The 19,342-nt window shown below is 39.2% G+C and overlaps 1 protein-coding gene across 8 annotated transcripts in view; it reads right to left on the bottom strand.

Annotated features, from left to right (window-relative positions):
• The window catches only part of POLQ (DNA polymerase theta), a 123,058-nt gene that overhangs the window by 79,627 nt on the left and 24,089 nt on the right, over window positions 1–19,342 (bottom strand). For all 8 annotated transcript variants that reach the window (XR_008523573.2, XM_024245112.3, XM_002813240.6 and 5 more), the window contains 4 exons: window positions 17,611–17,823; window positions 9,986–10,128; window positions 8,126–8,330; window positions 7,648–7,790 (listed from right to left, as the gene is read on the bottom strand). Coding sequence is in view for 7 of the 8 variants with exons in the window: in XM_024245112.3 (XP_024100880.3) it covers window positions 7,648–7,790; window positions 8,126–8,330; window positions 9,986–10,128; window positions 17,611–17,823 (704 nt within the window). In the remaining variant the exon portion in view is untranslated. The remainder of the gene's footprint in view (window positions 1–7,647; window positions 7,791–8,125; window positions 8,331–9,985; window positions 10,129–17,610; window positions 17,824–19,342) is intronic.

The raw sequence follows: 19,342 nt of genomic DNA, 5'->3' as shown, positions 1-19,342 counted from the left end.
ACCAGAATCTCTGGGATGCATTCAAAGCAGTGTGTAGAGGGAAATTTATAGCACTAAATGCCCACAAGAGAAAGCAGGATAGATCCAAAATTGACACCCTAACATCACAATTAAAAGAACTAGAAAAGCAAGAGCAAACACATTCAAAAGCTAGCAGAAGGCAAGAAATAACTAAAATCAGAGCAGAACTGAAGGAAATAGAGACACAAAAAACCCTTCAAAAAATCAATGAATCCAGGAGCTGGTTTTTTGAAAGGATCAACAAAATTGATAGACCGCTAGCAAGATTAATAAAGAAAAAAAGAGAGAAGAATCAAATAGATGCAATAAAAAATGATAAAGGGGATATCACCACCGATCCCACAGAAATACAAACTACCATCAGAGAATATTACAAACACCTCTATGCAAATAAACTAGAAAATCTAGAAGAAATGGATAAATTCCTCAACACATACACCCTCCCAAGACTAAACCAGGAAGAAGTTGAATCTCTGAATAGACCAATAACAGGAGCTGAAATTGTGGCAATAATCAATAGCTTACCAACCAAAAAAAGTCCAGGACCAGATGGGTTCACAGCCGAATTCTACCAGAGGTACAAGGAGGAGCTGGTACCATTCCTTCTGAAACTATTCCAATCAATAGAAAAAGAGGGAATCCTCCCTAACTCCTTTTATGAGGCCAGCATCATCCTGATACCAAAGCCTGGCAGAGACACAACAAAAAAAGAGAATTTTAGACCAATATCCTTGATGAACATTGATGCAAAAATCCTCAATAAGATACTGGCAAACAGAATCCAGCAGCACATCAAAAAGCTTATCCACCATGATCAAGTGGGCTTCATCCCTGGGATGCAAGGCTGGTTCAATATACGCAAATCAATAAATGTAATCCAGCATATAAACAGAACCAAAGACAAAAACCACATGATTATCTCAATAGATGCAGAAAAGGCCTTTGACAAAATTCAACAACCCTTCATGCTAAAAACTCTCAATAAATTAGGAATTGATGGGACGTATCTCAAAATAATAAGAGCTATTTATGACAAACCCACAGCCAATATCATACTGAATGGGCAAAAACTGGAAGCATTCCCTTTGAAAACTGGCACAAGACAGGGATGCCCTCTCTCACCACTTCTATTCAACATAGTGTTGGAAGTTCTGGCCAGGGCAATTAGGCAGGAGAAGGAAATAAAGGGTATTCAATTAGGAAAAGAGGAAGTCAAATTGTCCTTGTTTGCAGATGACATGATAGTATATCTAGAAAACCCCATTGTCTCAGCCCAAAATCTCCTTAAGCTGATAAGCAACTTCAGCAAAGTCTCAGGATACAAAATCAATGTGCAAAAATCACAAGCATTCTTATACATCAATAACAGAGAAACAGAGAGCCAAATCATGAGTGAACTCCCATTCATAATTGCTTCAAAGAGAATAAAATACCTAGGAATCCAACTTACAAGGGATGTGAAAGACCTCTTCAAGGAGAACTACAAACCACTGCTCAAGGAAATAAAAGAGGATACAAACAAATGGAAGAACATTCCATGCTCATGGGTAGGAAGAATCAATATCATGAAAATGGCCATCCTTCCCAAGGTAATTTACAGATTCAATGCCATCCCCATCAAGCTACCAATGACTTTCTTCACAGAATTGGAAAAAACTACTTTAAAGTTCATATGGAACCAAAAAAGAGCCCGCATCGCCAAGTCAATCCTAAGCCAAAAGAACAAAGCTGGAGGCATCACACTACCTGACTTCAAACTATACTACAAGGCTACAGTAACCAAAACAGCATGGTACTGGTACCAAAACAGAGATATAGATCAATGGAACAGAACAGAGCCGTCAGAAATAATGCCACATATCTACAAGTATCTGATCTTTGACAAACCTGACAAAAACAAGAAATGGGGAAAGGATTCCCTATTTAATAAATGGTGCTGGGAAAACTGGCTAGCTATATGTAGAAAGCTGAAACTGGATCCCTTCCTTACACCTTATACAAAAATCAATTCAAGATGGATTAAAGACTTAAATGTTAGACCTAAAACCATAAAAACCCTAGAAGAAAACCTAGGCATTACCATTCAGGACATAGGCATGGGCAAGGACTTCATGTCTAAAACACCAAAAGCAATGGCAACAAAAGCCAAAATTGACAAATGGGATCTAATTAAACTAAAGAGCTTCTGCACAGCAAAGGAAACTACCATCAGAGTGAACAGGCAACCTACAAAATGGGAGAACATTTTCGCAACCAACTCATCTGACAAAGGGCTAATATCCAGAATCTACAATGAACTCCAACAAATTTACAAGAAAAAAACAAACAACCCCATCAAAAAGTGGGCGAAGGACATGAACAGACACTTCTCAAAAGAAGACATTTATGCAGCCAAAAAACACATGAAAAAATGCTCACCATCACTGGCCATCAGAGAAATGCAAATCAAAACCACAATGAGATACCATCTCACACCAGTTAGAATGGCGATCATTAAAAAGTCAGGAAACAACAGGTGCTGGAGAGGATGTGGAGAAATAGGAACACTTTTACACTGTTGGTGGGACTGTAAACTAGTTCAACCCTTGTGGAAGTCAGTGTGGCGATTCCTCAGGGATCTAGAACTAGAAATTCCATTCGACCCAGCCATCCCATTACTGGGTATATACCCAAAGGACTATAAATCATGCTGCTATAAAGACACATGCACACGTATGTTTATTGCCGCATTATTCACAATAGCAAAGACTTGGAACCAACCCAAATGTCCAACAATGATAGACTGGATTAAGAAAATGTGGCACATATACACCATGGAATACTATGCAGCCATAAAAAAGGATGAGTTCACGTCCTTTGTAGGGACATGGATGAAACTGGAAATCATCATTCTCAGTAAACTATCGCAAGAACAAAAAACCAAACACCGCATATTCTCACTCATAGATGGGAATTGAACAATGAGAACACATGGACACAGGAAGGGGAACATCACACTTCGGGGACTGTTGTGGGGTGGGGGGAGGGGGGGAGGGATAGCGTTGGGAGATATACCTAATGCTAGATGACAAGTTGGTGGGTGCAGCGCACCAGCATGGCACATGTATACATATGTAACTTACCTGCACATTGCGCACATGTACCATAAAACCTAAAGTATAATAATGATAATAATAATAATGATAATAATAAAAGAAAGAAAGAAAAAAAAAAAAAAAAAAAAAAAAGAAAATGTGGCACATATACATCATGGAATACTATGCAGCCATAAAAAATGATGAGTTCATCTCCTTGGTAGGGACATGGATGAAGCTGGAAACCATCATTTTCAGCAAACTATTGCAAGGACACAAAACCAAACACTGCATGTTCTCACTCATAGGTGGGAATTGAACAATGAGAACACTTGGACACTGGAAGGGGAACATCACACACCGGGGCTTGTTGTAGGGTGGGGGGAAGGGGGAGGGATAGCATTAGGAGATGTACCTAATGTAAATGACGAGTTAATGGGTGCAGTGCACCAACATGGCCCATGTATACATATGTAACAAACCTGCACGTTGTGCACACGTACCCTAGAACTTAAAGTATAATAAAAAATAAAAAATAAAAAATAAAAATAAAAGAAAAAAAAAAAAAAAAAAAAAAAAAGAAATGTACCCAAATACAAATGGAAATACAAAAGATAAAAGTTGCCATCTTGAGTCATTGTGTAAATGAATTTTTTAATAAATGATACTGAGATTACAGATAGCCATTATGAAAAAAACATGAAACTGAAGAACCATGTACTAGAATACACTCCAAATGAAGCAGAGCTCAAAATAGGGGCAGGCCAGGCAGTGGCTCATCCCAGCACTTCGGGAGGCCAAGGCAGGTGGACCACCTGAAGGTGGAAGTTCAAGACCAGTCTGACCAACATGGAGAAACCCCATCTCCACTTAAAAAAAAAAACAAAAAAAAAAAACAGAATTAGCCAGGCGTGATGGCGCATGTCTGTAATCCCAGCTACTCAGGAGGCTGAGGCAGGAGAATCGCTTGAACCCAGGAGGCAGAGGTTGCAGTGAGCCGAGATTGCACCATTGCACTCCAGCCTGGGCGACAAGAGTGAAACTCCATCTCAAAAAAAAAAAAAAAAAAAATAGGGAGATCACAACTATACAATTACTTGAAGAAAATGTGGGTGAATTCCTTAATAATCTCAGAGCAAAAAAATTTCTCACTAATTCAAAAGTTCATAAATTCAACTACTAGACAAAACATACAATAAGCAAAGTCAAAAGACGAGTGGAAAACCAAGAGGAAAATCCTTCTACTTATACCACAAAGCTCCAATCTCCCTAATATATAAAAAAACCTTTAAAACTACAAAACAAAACAGAAACAAAAAAACACACACACAACAGAACAATGAGCAAAAGACATGGACAATTCACTGGGGAGGGAGGTGGGGAGCCCTGTACCCATTAGCAATCACTCTCCATTTTCATCCAACCTCCTCACATTCCCCCAGCCCTGGGTAACTACAAATGCAGTAAATGTACTTTTTGTTTCTATAGACTGCCATTCTGGACATTTTATATAAATGGGGAAAATGTTCAAATTTACTCATAATGTAAAAAAATGTAAACTAAAACTACACTCAAAAATACAAAAGTTTGACCATATACTCTCTACTCGTGAAGCTGTGAAAAAACAACTACTCTAATATATCACTGGTAAAACAGGAAAATGATACAAACTCTACAGAGGTCAACTTTTCAAAACCAAAATCACTTATGGTTTTACATTTCACTTCCGGGAGTCTTTCCTAAAGATACACCTCCATAAAAACTAAACACTGTGTGTACCACGTTATTTACTGCAGCATAACTTGCCACAACAAAATACTGAAAATGATCCAAATGTCCATCAATAGGGAACTGATAGAATAAACAACGGTACATCCACCTACACAACAGAATTATAGAGTTATAAAAAAGAATAAAAAATGAATTGATATGAAGTGATTTCCAAGATACACTGTTAAGAAAAAAAAAAGTTATAATGTATACAGCATGCTACCCTCTGTATAAAAAAGGTGAAGAATATGTATGTCTGATGATTTCTGTAAAATTGAAAAAGAGAAGAGATACATTAAAAAATGAATGAAAACAGTCATCTATGAAAGGTGGGTGGAAAAGGCATGGAAGGGATGGATATAGGAGTCAGACTTCTCTGTCTATTCCTGTTTATATAGTTCTGAATTTTGAATCACAGAAATGTTTTATATATTCAAAATATAAAACAGTACATGCAAACACTAAATGTTTTGTCTAACTTAAAACATAAATGTATTTTAATTGCCAATGCTTTCAGCTAGGGGTCAAGGCCTTTTGAGCATGAGTCTGTTGATTAGAATTTACCATGGCTTTCTTAAACCATAACCACAATACATTGTCTAAGAAATCCAGTTTATGTTTTGTAATGTGAAGTTAGATATTAAAGATAATCGTTGGCCTGGTGCGATGGCTCACACCGGTAATCCCAGCACTTTGGGAGGCCGAGGAGGGTGGATCACTTGAGGTCAGGACTTCAAGACCAGCCTGGCCAACATGGTAAAACCCTGTCTCTACTAAAAAATACAAAAATTAGCCAGGTGTGGTGGCATGCACCTGTAGTCCCAGCTACTCAGGAGGCTAAAGCACAAGAATCGCTTGAACCTGGGAGGCAGAGGTTGCAATGAGCCAAGACTGTGCCACTGCACTCCAGCCTGGGCAACAGAGTGAGACTCTACTCAAAAAAATAAATAAATAAATAAAAATTAGAGATAATTGCAAAATAAACTTTGAGCAGTGTCCTTTTAGTTTCTTCCCTGTCTAAACTCCTGTAACTTTTTCTCAGAGCTTTCAGTTACCTCACTTATATTTTTTTGTTTGTTTTTAAGAGATGAGGTCTCTTGCTGTCACCAAGGCTGGAGCATGGTGGCACGATCATAGCTCACTATAACCTAGAACTCCTGGACTCAAGTGATTCTTCTGTCTCAGCCTTCCAAGTGGCTGGGATTACCGGCATGCACCACCACACACAACTAATTTTTATTTTTATTTTTTATTTTTTGGTAGCAACAGATTCTTGCTCTGTTGCCCATGCTGGTCTCAAATTCCTGGCCTCAGGTGATCCTTCTGCCTCAGCCTAATTTTCTCAGAAGCAAACTGACATGAACAAGTTTGGGAACACAACTAACTCTTGAAGGGCATACAACTCGAATGGTGAGAGAAGTACACAAGACCGCTAACCACAAGCATTCAGCATACTAACACTGCCAACAGTCTTCATGTTTTAGAGAGGCAACAGGAGTAGGAGTAGTTAGGTAATTTGGCAAATGACTTGCATAATGTTTATGGGAGAATTTACTAGAAATAATAGATGTTATTAAATATTTATTCAGATACCAAACATTCATCAAAGACTATCAGCCCTGAGGTGGGTATTATTATCTCCATTTTACAAATGAGGAAATGGAATCTTAAGAGAGGTTAAGTACTTACCCAAGATTGTACGATTACTAAGTGATGAGGTCAAAAGTTGAACTAAGGCAGTCTGACCCTAGAGCCCACAATCTTAGCCACTGTATAATAAATGAGACTTATTTTTAAGGCCATGATAGATGACCAGTGAAACCTGCTTTGAGATTCCTCCCAGCCACATTCTTGGGCACAGACCTTTGAGCCTATTATCACCCATGTATTATGCGAGTTTGTAATAAAAGAAAATTGGCACTGTCTAGACATTTCCCCTCTGCTCACTACATAGTGTTTTTTATTGAAACACATTTCCTGATAAGCCCCCTTCATTCTAATGACAATTTCAACTTCACTCACCTCCCCCTATCACTTGCTTATCAAAATGCATGCATCTGCTCTTAACTGACAAAATTAATTATTTCTGATCAGGTTCTTGCCAGAGAATATGACCTCAAACACTATCCAATTCTTATTAATATATTTGTTATACAAAATAATATTCACAGAGCATTGTCTAATGTAAACAAACTTTTAAAATTCCTTATTGCATTTATTATAGAGATTTTTATCAACAATGTTAAGTTCCAAAGTATCCTTTTAGGACTAAATTTCTCTTAGGCAGGGAAACGCAATGTTTTTCCTAAACTTGTTTTGTTTTTTATCTTATGAATATTAACACTAATCAAGCTTTCCTCTTTCTTTTGGTTGCTAGAAAACCCAGAATCAAAGTAGACAACAGCATTGGACATGACTTAATGGCATGCATGTTTGTGTACAGACCTTTGCTTGAGTTTTACATCATGATCTTATCTTTAATTTTCTGATATCCCATTTTCCTTTGCTGTTCTTTTATACATTGTAAAAATATATATTTTTTATAAAACAACTCAAATCTTTTTTGAAAGGAGGTTGGAGAAAATAAATTTAAAGGTAACTAGAACATTTAGATTATTACTTTAAAACAATTCTCTTCTTACCTCTTCTCTATTCCCACCAGTACTAACCTAGGCATGGAAAACAGACCAGATGTTCTGTTAGGGTATCTTTGATGTTCAGGATTATATATCTATTTTTTTCTCCCTATTTTCACAAACATAATCGTTAAAACAGAACTTACCAGATAGAGAATATGAAGATCATTCTCTAAAACAAAGCCCTTCATTGCTCTTTGCAGGTCAGCAAAAATATCTAAAGTATCGGCTGGAGAAAGTGAAGAAGAAAGAGTAGCCGAACCAAGATGTGTTGGATGATACACCTTTCCTGGTTTAGGGTTAGGGTGAGGAAACAGAGGAACAAACATTCAAAATAAAATAAAACAAAATACTATCTTTCTGTATTCCATGCTAACCCTCCCGGCTGATAAATTTTATAAATAGTACCTTATCCAGCGCATGAAAATGTATGAGCAGGCTCTATAATAATGATCTGAAGTTGCTAAATACAATACTGATTTACTGAAAATGAGTTGATACGCTGCTCAAAAAATCAAGTTCCTTTTACACTACATGAAAAGACAATTTCCATTCACTGAGCAGTCATACACTCTCACTAAAGATGAAAAAGTGCGTAAACTGCAACTGAGAAGTCACACTTACCTTCTGTTCCATCACTGGCTTCTGTACTCTGGATGAATTCATTTTCTAGTAGCCACATCACACAGGCCTCAATTGCTCCAAGCTGAACAGACTCTTGATTTCTCTGAATTCCTTGCTTCCCATCTTTCATACTTGCAGCCAAAAATGTGCAGGCAGCGTAAGTATGCATATCTTGTGATGTACTTGCCACTCCACCAACTATTATCTGAAAGAAGATATTTGAAAATTTCTGTAGCTTTTTAAGAAAACATGCAAGCCGCTGGGCACGGTGGCTCACGCCTGTAATCCCAGCACTTTGGGAGTACGAGGCGGGTGGATCACGAGGTCTGGAGATGGAGACCATCCTGGTTAACACGGTGAAACCCCGTCTCTACTAAAAATACAAAAAATTAGCCGGGCTGGTGGCGGGCGCCTGTAGTCCCAGCTACTTGGGAGGCTGAGGCAGAAGAATGGCATGAACCCAAGAGGCGGAGCTTGCCGCGAGCCGAGATCACGCCACTGCACTCCAGCCTGGGTGACAGAGCGAGACTCCGAGACTCCATCTCAAAAAAAAAAATTAAAAAAATAAATAAATAAAACATGCAAGCCCTCTAATATAAAATAAAGAAAGCTATTTAATTCTCATTTTTTAAAATGTTCTTAGAATCTTAATGTAGAGATTCTTTATTAACTTTCCCATCACCACTCACTGTAACTGTTGATAACACCTAATGACAACAGAAAAGTTCTCCTTAAAGTAGATAAAATATTTTCTTAAAAAGAAAAATAAGTGGGCCAGGCATGGTGGCTCACGCCTGCAATCCCAGCACTTTGGGAGGCCGAGGCGGGCAGATCACGAGGTCAGGAGATTGAGACCATCCTGGTCAACACGGTGAAATTCCATCTTTACTGAAAATACAAAAATTAACTGGGTGAGCTGGGCATGGTGGCTCACATCTGTAATCCCAGCACTTTGGGAGGCCGAGGCAGGCAGATCACGAGGTCAGGAGATCGAGACCATCCTGGCCAACATGGTGAAACCCCGTCTCTACTGAAAATACAAAAATTAGCCGGGCGTGGTGGTGGGCGCCTGTAGTCCCAGCTACTCAGGAGGCTGAGGCAGGAGAATGGTGTGAACCCAGGAAGCAGAGTTTGCAGTGAGCCGAGATCATGCCACTGCACTCCAGCCTGGGCAACAGAGCGACACTCCGTCTCAAAAAAAAAAAAAAAAAATTAACTGGTTGTGGTGGCAGGCACCTGTGGTCCCAGCTACTCAGGAGGCTGAGGCATGAGAATTCCTTGAACCCAGGAGCCAGAGGCTGCAGTGAGCTGAGATTGCGCCACTGCATTCCAGCTTGGCAACAGAGCGAGACTTCATCTCAAAAAAAAAAAAAAAAAAAGAAAAAGAAATGAATCATTAAATTCATCTGAAATTTTGGATAACACAGCGAGACTCCATCTCAAAAACAAAACAAAACAAAAAATATAAAGCACCGGGCACAGTGGCTAACACCTGTAATCCCAGCACTTTGGGAGGCCAAGGCAGGCAGATCACCTGAAGGCTGGTTCAAGACCAGCCTAGCCAACATGGTGAAATCCAATCTCTATTAAAAGTACAAAAATTAGCCAGGGATGGTGGTGTGTGCCTGTAATCCCAGCTACTCGGGAGGCTGGGGCAGGAGAATTGCTTGAACCCAGGAGGCGGAGGTTGCAGGGAGCTGAGATCATGCCATTGTACTCCAGCCTGGGTGACAGAGTGAGACTCTGTCTCAAAAATAAATTAAAAAAAATAAATAAAGCTAAGATTTTCATATACTAATATTTTACCACTTTAATTTAGGCATAAAAGAGCAAATGGTAATTTAATAAACTCTCTCTTACCTCCAGAATAGCTCGTATCATGCTGGCAGTTACTTCTTCTCCTTCTCGTCTTTGCAGACAGCTGCGAACAGGCTTTAGAGAACCCTGAAGGAGAGCTATGCCTTTTGATTTCTCAGAGTTCTTACAAATTAAGATACTCTCGCCTATAACCAAAAGATATGCATTTGCAAAATCCCAATATAATTCCATAAGATATCTGCTAAAGAGATTTTAAGTTGCCTTACTTTGCTTAAAAGGAGACAAGAGATGATAGCGGTTGTTATGGTAATAAAATTATGGCTATTTTTTGAACTTTGGACAGAAGGGGATCAGGATATGCTACTCCAAAATATGCCACTTTGGCATAAGGATTATTTTGAGCTGAAGGTCACTGGGAAGCAGCAAACACAGAAAGAACTCTTTGTCCTCTCCCTATCTGCCTAAAAGCAAGAATAAATTTTTCCCTTTGTGATGATGTTTTCCCTTCCCTCTCCCATACAGGACAACAACCCTTATCACTGGACACAGGTCAGCACTGAGATGGGTCTGCACAAACAAACTCTACCTACTAAAATAACTTCCATCTTCCATTAGTTTCCCCCATATATTTACCTTCTCACAATTTGTTGCCTCTAGAAGCCCAGATACCTTTTCCTTTTTCTTATCACTTCTCCACAATTTACTGCCCATTGTTAAAATGTTATATAAGACCCCAGGTTAAACAGTTTCTCAGGTCTTCAATCCTTTTCTATAAAGGCTTCCACATACATAAAAATTAAAATATTAGCATCAAATAAAGTTTATATGCCTTTTCTCCTGTTAATCTGTCAATTTAATTAGCAGGTCCCAACTGCAGAACCTAAGAAAGCGGAGGAAAAGTCTTTTTCTTCCCCTACAGGATTAACCATTATTATTGAATAATGAAGTAATTAATAGAGGTACTTTCAAACCAGTAAAGTAAAATGCAAATGTAAATTGTTACCAGTTATGATAAAGTAAATTCAAAAATACTTGTAGATACCCAAAATTTATATTACAACATTTACTAATCTAAATGCTTTATTGTGACAACCAAATGAACAAAAATACATGAAAGCACTTATATGTTAAGCCCATATACAACTATACGATTTGAACAAATACAAACTATTATTGCAACAATTATGACTAGAGAGAATCATAATTTTTCTTCAAAAATGAATCCAATACTGTGGGAAAGAAAACAGGTAAGAGGTTCAAAAAGACAAATGAAGAATACTTTTTTTTTTTTTAATAAAACTGGCACAGAGCTGGAATATCCTTACCACCCCAGGCAAAGAGAAGGTACAGATTATCCTTCCCAACTGCCAAACTGAGAATCAAGATAGGATAAAGTAAAGGGATTATAAACTTGATCAATGGCTATTTATCCCAGAAATGATTATAAAGATAGGCACCATTAAAAAAGCAAAACAGCCGGACACGGTGGCTCACACCTGTGATCCCAGCACTTTGGGAGGCCGAGGAGGGCAGATCACGAGGTTAAGAGATGGAGACCAGCCTGGCCAACATGGTGAAACCCCGCCTCTACTAAAAATACAAAAATTAGCTGGGCATGGTGGCATGCACCTGTAGTCCCAGCTACTCAGGAGGCTGAGGCATGAGAATCACTTGAACCCAGGAGTCAGAGGTTGCAGTGAGCCGAGATCACGCCACTGCACTCCAGCCTGGCGACAGAGACTCCATCTCAAAAAAAAAAAGGAAAACAAGATGTCAGCAAGATGGTGGTTTAGGAGGCTTTACTAACCCCCTCCCCAGAAGCTTCAACTAGCTTCTATCTGCAGACAAGAACACCTTTGTGAAAACCCCAAAACTGCCACCAGGCCCAGTGGCTTATACCTGTAATCCCAGCATTTTGGGAGGCCAAGGAGTGTGGATCACTTAGGTCAGGAGTTCGAGACCAGCCTAACCAACATGGTGAAACGCCATCTCTACTAAAAATACAAAATTAGCCAGGCGTGATGGCACATTCCTGTAATCTCAGCTACTTGGGAGGCTGAGGCAGGAGAATCGCTTGAGCCCTGGAGGTGGAGGTTGCAGTGAGCCAAGATTGTGCCACTGCACTCTAGCCTGGGCAACAAGAGTGAAACTCCATCTCAAAAAAAAAAAAAAAAGAGGCCAGGCGTGGTGGCTCATGCCTGTAATCCCAGCACTGTGGGAGGCCAAGGTGGGCAGATCACCTGAGGTCAGGAGTTCAAGACTAGCCTAACCAACATGGTGAAACCCCATCTCTACTAAAAATACAAAATTAGCCAGCCATGATGATATATTCCTATAATTCCAGCTACTTGGGAGGCTGAGGCAAGAGAATCGCTTGAGCCCAGAAGGTGGAGGTTGCAGTAAACTGATATTGCGCCATCGCACTCCAGCCTGGGCAACAAGAGCAAAATTCCATGTATAAAAAAAAAAAAAAAAAAAAATAACCAAAAAAAAAAAAAAAAAAACCCAAAACTTGGGAATAAGTCTGAAACTTATGCATGGACCACAAAACTACATAAAAATTGCAAGATATCGTAAGAGAAACTATCTCACTTTGACCTCATCAGCCCTTCCACTCCCCTAAGTCAGCATAGTACCACACAGAAAGGAATCCCCAGGGCTCATGGCTTCTACAGTGGGAAAAGAAAACCAGAGAACATAGAGCTTCCCTAGCATTCCAAGAGGCTTCCCAAGAAACCAACTCCAGTCTCACCTCACAGAGAACATGCCGGGTAACAGCACAGCTAGATCACCTGGGGTCAGGCAGAAACAAAGCAAGGAGGCAGAGCTCACGGCAACCAGCATGCAGATCTTGGTGGTAGCTCTGTGTACCTGCCAGTGGTGGTGCCCAATCAGAGGTACCAGCTAACAGCTAAACAGTGTAGCCCAGGACAAAGCCAAACTGATCACTTCTAGAAGTAGTAGGAAATTCTACCTGGCTTGAATCTTTAGACGGTCAGCCTCCAGGCCCAGCGTCAAAGCTCATGAGGACCCTGCCCAGGAAAGGAGATGACCATCACAGTGCATTTTGGAAAGGAGCAGGGGCTAGTTCTGCCAAACCTGGGATTTTAAACAGTGCTCAAGCTCAGCCTCAAGGACCTGCCCCAGGTGGAAGATGCCTATCATACTGCATTTTTGCAAAGTGCAGGGACTAGTTCTGCCAAGGGTGGACGTTTAAACAGCCCTCAGTTCAGTCTCAAAGCCCACTCCAAGTCCCCACCTAGGCAGGGAGGCAAACCTCAGATGTGCATTTATTTTATTTTATTTTTAGAGGTGGGATCTCTGTCACTCACATTGGAGTGCGGTGGCATGATCATAACTCACTGAAGCCTGAAACTCCTGGGCTCAAGCGATCCTCCCATCTCAGCCTCCCAAGTCACTGGGATTACAGGCATGAGCCACCATGCTCAATCATGCATTTCCACTGAGCACAGCAGCTGGCCCACTGGTCCAGAATAGCAACTCCACCTAACCTCGGGGCCCAGCCTGCAACACTGTCCAAGCACAGATCTCAAATAGGGGTATCATCTGGCCAAGGAATACACTCTGGGGCCCAGCCGAGAGGTGATTGCAGTGCCAAACCAGCAACTCTGCCTGACTGCAGAGCTCAGCTTGTGGGTTCACCTGATAACAGAGCCCAGCCAGCAGTCCCACCCAAACTCAGAGCAAAGGCAGCAGCCCAACTATCTACAGAATCCAAAGCAAGCTTTGCCTGCTCAGGGCTGCTGCCAGTTGGCCTATTCAGAATCAAAGGCTAGACAAGTGAAGTTCTATCCCTGCCAAAGAACACCTATAAAAGCCAAAGAGGTAGCTGTCTCCTCAAATGTGCAGATACCAACACAAGAGCACAGATTACAAAGAACCAGGAAGCCAAGATACCTTCAAAAGAAACTAACAAAGCTCCAACAATGAACCCTAAAGAAATGAAGATCTGTGAAATGAGAAAGAATCCAGAATAATTCTCCTAAAAAAGTCCAATGAACTACAAGGATATATGGATAAAAAATTAAATAAAATTTGGAAAACAATATACAAACAAAACAAGAAGTTTGACAAAGAAATAGAAACAATAAAAAAGAAACAGAAATCTTAGAGATGAAGAATACAATGACTGAACTGAAAAATGCAATCAAAGCTTTAGTAGCAGGCTCAATCAAGCAGAAGAGAGAGAGATTAGGGAGTTGGAGGGATGAGAAGATGGTCAAAGAGTACAATGTTTCAGTTAGACAAGAAGAATAAATGGTTAAGTATTTGGGGGTGATATGTTAACTGGCTTAATTCCATCATTTTGCATTGTATACAGATAGCATCACTCTGTGCCTCAAAAATATATACAATTATAATTTGTCAATATCCAATTTTTAAAAATCACATGAATATAACACCTGGCTCTTGCAATGGCTACAAAACAGCCCAGCTTAAGAAAGAAAACACACACATATAAATTACCTAGAAAATGAATCAACTAGCATTAGCAGCAAGATAAACAAGCCACTTTGGGCTGTTTAAAGGTCTTCCGGGGCTTTGATTCTTCAACAAAATGAACTGCCCTTTTCCTGAATGGGCAAGGTTTATAAAATGTCCAAATGAACATCAGTATATATGTACAGGTTCCTGCAACAACCTGCCTGGGGAGGGCTCATCCACATCACAAGAGGGAAGTTGAAATTATTTAGAATCAAATAATTTATTACTGACCGCTGAACTTGCAAATTGCTATTTTGGCACAAAGCACCATCATCCTATACTGGAAGCTTCTAAGTAGTCTATGGAAAGACTGAAGTGTCATCTAAATAAAACACCATGTGCCGTCCAGGAATATAAAATACACAGAATTTCCAATGATGCTACATGATACAAAAAGCATGACCAAGTATTTAAGTCTCCATAGTGAATATAAAACACTATATTCCTACATTCTTCATTAGCTTGAAGTTATGAGCAAGTCATATCACATCCTGAAATATAATGATATACAAGATCAAAAGCTTGGAAGTCTTTAAGACCTCAGAAATAAACTTATTACAGTATATTTTAGTTCTGTTTGAATGTTATCTGATTTAAGGCTTGATAATTAGCCCAGGGCCCTAACCTTCCAATTGTTCTTTCCCATAATAAATATAAGCTAAGAACATAACAAGGCAAATAAGATCTCATCTTATTTCTTATTTCTCCTTATCTTCTACATTAACTAAAAGACCCTCCATCCCTGAGAGACAATTATCAATGTAAAATGGACTTATACTACATTCCCCAGAGGTGTGAGTCCACTGAAAACTGGGGATGGACAGAGGTGGGCAAAAAGGAATGGGAAGGAAGACTCTCACTCTCTTCCCTCAACTCTTTTTAAGCATATATATGTAATCTGCATATTTTGTAGGTCAAGTAAGAGAGAAACAGGATAAATGTCTCTGATGTCAGCTGTAGGAAAAATCCAACAAATTGGAAGATTTTTTTTTTTTTAATCATCAAAATTTTCAGGGCTTAAAATAAAGGCTGACCAATGCCCTTCTGGGATTGTAAATGGGTCATTTATTACTGGTACTGAGACTGAAAGCTGTTCCAATAGCCATGCACATCCTCTGAAGTATTAGTGGAGCACGTGGCCACCCAAGCAAAAGATTATATTTCCCAGCCTCTCTTACAGTTGGGGAATGTAACCATGTGAAAGTTCTGGCCCATTGTATGTGAAGAGAAATACTATGTGCAACTTCTGAGCAGCAGCCTTAAAGGGCAGGGCATGCTCTTTGCTTCCTCATCTTCCCTTCCTGATGGCTGAAATGCAGATGTGATGAGAGAGACTAGACTAGCCATCATATACCGAGGATAGAAACTACATTGCTGAAAATGTTAAAACAAAATAGAAGACTAGGTCCCCGACACACTACAGCCATCATGTAAGGCCTAAATTACAATTACATCATATAAGGCCTAGAATACAATTTTACTGTTATATGAGAAAGAAACTAACATCCATCTTGTTAATACTTATTGTATTGGTTTTTGTTACAGCAGTGAATTTATATTCTAACTAATCCAGTTACCAATAAATGACGGTCAATTTTTGGTATTTGTGGTAGTAATGTTCTATAAAGTTGCCACGAACACAGAATACTGAACCCTTGCTGCCAAGGAAAATAGATGACTAGGTTCCTGCAAGCCTCTAGTAAAAACGTTTTCATCACTTAATCAATACAAAACCTTGTTTTATGCATGTTTCTGTTTAAAGACATCTTATTTAATGTATGTAGTTGTTTACATTGAGCTCCAGCCAACAGCATTATAATTCATGCCTAAAGAAAACTTATCACATACTTTCTCCATAAGGCACATCACAGCCTTAATGCACTGGGGAACATTAGATAGCATTTCAGTACTTTGCTTGGGGGTCATGTTAAACAGCAAAATCACCGACTAAAAGCACAAAAATGTCAAAAATGTGGCACTAACTAGCCCATTAAAAAGAAGCTTGTTCACAGTATAAGACCTGAAACAAAAACGCAGAGCTTTGGCTTGTTCAACCGCAGCAGGGAAAGTGCGCTTGGAAAGATTCAAATTTTTCGCAGATCTGCATATGTCCGCAAAAGCCCCAGAGGTATTATTTCGGGATTCTGAATAAATTCTGTTAAGGTGGAAAATTCAAATATGGAATCCATGAATAATGAGAACTGACATATTTGGGGACTTCATGTGACAAGTCAGTTTATTCTAAAAGTTACTTCCTCAGTGTACTACCCAGCTTCCTCTGCCCAGAATATCCATTTCCCAACCACTTTCCTTATTCTCCTGGATTTCCTAATTTCTCTTCAGTAGCCACAGAACTGTTTGCCTGTTTGTTTTTTTTTTTTGACATATCTAATAAAATATTGGAGTCAATTATGTCCTAGAGTAGAAAGATGACAATTATGTCCTAGAGTAGAAAGTGGCAGGGAATGTTCCTCCCAAGGTTCTTCAATGTTAGATGGCTGATAACGACTTAGTTACACATATAATGATACAGCACATTAGAAATAAAGCTTGCTGCCGTTTTGACATTTAATTCAAACAAACCTCTTCCTCACTGCTTAAGACAAAACTTTTGTTTGGATTGCTGGTAAAAAAAAATCATAACTTGCTGATACAAGGTAAAAAAATGAAAAGGTGTTTTTTCAGAGCCAGCACCAATTTTGAGAAAAAAGATGGGATGTCAAGTTCCTATTCCCAAAGTGTGAGGGTGCGTCCCAGCATCCTTGTCTGATTTCTGAGACCAGTCACCTAAGTTGAACTAACATCTGTGAAAATTAATTAGTGCTAAAGAGTAGACTACACCTAGAAATTAAAAATCATCTTCCAGCTAAGTAATAAGAAGTCATCTTGATTTACATAATACTAAATCATTTTACTGTATACAATACAAAAGAAAAACTTAATTCAACATTTGTAGAAAATCAACAGTTGATGATATACATATACGAAAATTATAACTCATATTCACTATAAATATTAAGTGAATCCAAAATGATGACATTAGTGCATTGGATAATAAAGAAATACAGCATGATGAGAAACAGGCTGCCAGGCACTAGTCAAATTTCAAGTAGACACTGTCCTTCAGCAATGCTGCTACAATTAAATTCAAACTCACTTACCTACTGTGTCCACTCCTTTCCTGCCAGCACGACCAACCATCTGCTTATAAGTAAGAATATCTAGAGGTCGACCACCAAAAATAGGAGTTCGAATAATCACACGACGTGCAGGTAAATTCACCCCAGAAGAAAGAGTAGAAGTTGCCGCCAAGACCCGAATGAGACCTTGACGAAAGGCTCCTTCAATGATATCCCTCTCCTCAAAAGTAAGACCTAAAAAAAGGAGGTTTTTATATATTTATTGATATATAATGAAAATATTATATGTGTTCACTTACAAATGGATTTGAGAGTCTGCTTCAAGCCTCTAAAGATTTTTGAAACTATTGTTATGACTGTTGACAAAGGAGTCATCACAGTCTACCTCTTTAACAATATAATCTGGCCGGGCACGGTGGCTCATGCCTGTAATCCCAGCACTTTGGGAGGCTGAGGCAGGTGGATCACTTGAGGTCAGGAGTTCGAGACCAGCCTGGCCAACATGGTGAAACCCCGCCTCTACTAAAAATACAAAAATTAGCTGTGTGTGTGATGGGTGCCTGTAATCCCAGCTAATCAGGAGGCTGAGGCAGGAGAATCACTTGAACCTGGGAGGCAGAGTTTGCAGTGAGCCGAGATCACATCACTGCACTCCAGCCTGGGCAACAGAGCGAGACTCAGTCTCACAAAACAACAACAACAATAACAAAAAAAGAGTGGAATCTGCTGCCTGTAGTATACCTCTATCTTATTTTCTAGACCAGGGGTCCACAAACTTTTCCTGTTCCTGTGGAAAACAGCAGGTCAGGTCTCTGCTGCAACTATTCCACCTTGCCACTGTGACATGAAAGCAGCAACAGAACAAATGGGCATGACTGTGTTCCAATAAAACTTTATTTACAAAAACAGATGGTAGGCTAGACTTGACCAGCAGACTATAACTTGCTAACCACTGTTCTAGACAATGAACTCCTTGTGGGTAGTGATATGCCTTATTCATCAAGATATCTTCAGGGCCTATGCATCACATTGGTCAGATATACCTCTGACATAAATACGTGATGAACAAAACATGAGTAAATGAAAAACAATGTATAGAATATATACTTAGCTGGCTCATTTTCAATTTTATTTAAAATTTAAAGGGCTGGGGTTCTAGTTTTAAAATTAAGTGGTGGGTACACAGGTGTTCACTTTTTTAGTATGCATCATAAATTACATACAATGTAAATTTTGTGTGTGTGTATATAGCAGTTTTCCCCCATCTGTGGTTTTGCTTTCTATAGTTTAAATTACCCAAAGTCAAAAATATAAAGAGGAAAATTCCAGAAATAATCAACTCATAAGTTTTAAATTGCATGTCCTACCACCCAGGACATGAATTATCCCTTTATTCAGTGTATCCATGCTGTATACACTACTGGCACTATATAATGTGACTATATAGGAAAGAACATAGTATATAGAGGGTTTGTACTATCTGTGGTTTCAGGCATCCACTGAGGATCTTGGAACATATTCCTCACAAAGGACTACTATATACCATATATATATATATACCTCCTCACACACACACATTTCAAATGCATTTAAAAGTTTTAATATGCTATGAAAAAACATATATGTGGGGCTGGTACTATCTGTGGTTTCAGATATCCACTGGGGGTCTTGGAACATAGTTTCAGTGAACAAGGGGAGACTACTATATACAAATAAGTAAACTGAAACATGTTCGTTTTACTCCTGTTTAATC

Source organism: Pongo abelii, chromosome 2 (genome assembly GCF_028885655.2).
Source record: "Pongo abelii isolate AG06213 chromosome 2, NHGRI_mPonAbe1-v2.0_pri, whole genome shotgun sequence".
Taxonomy (NCBI): domain Eukaryota; kingdom Metazoa; phylum Chordata; class Mammalia; order Primates; family Hominidae; genus Pongo; species Pongo abelii.
The sequence above is the reverse complement of the archived record's forward strand: the minus strand, read 5'-3'. Positions and strand labels throughout refer to the sequence as shown.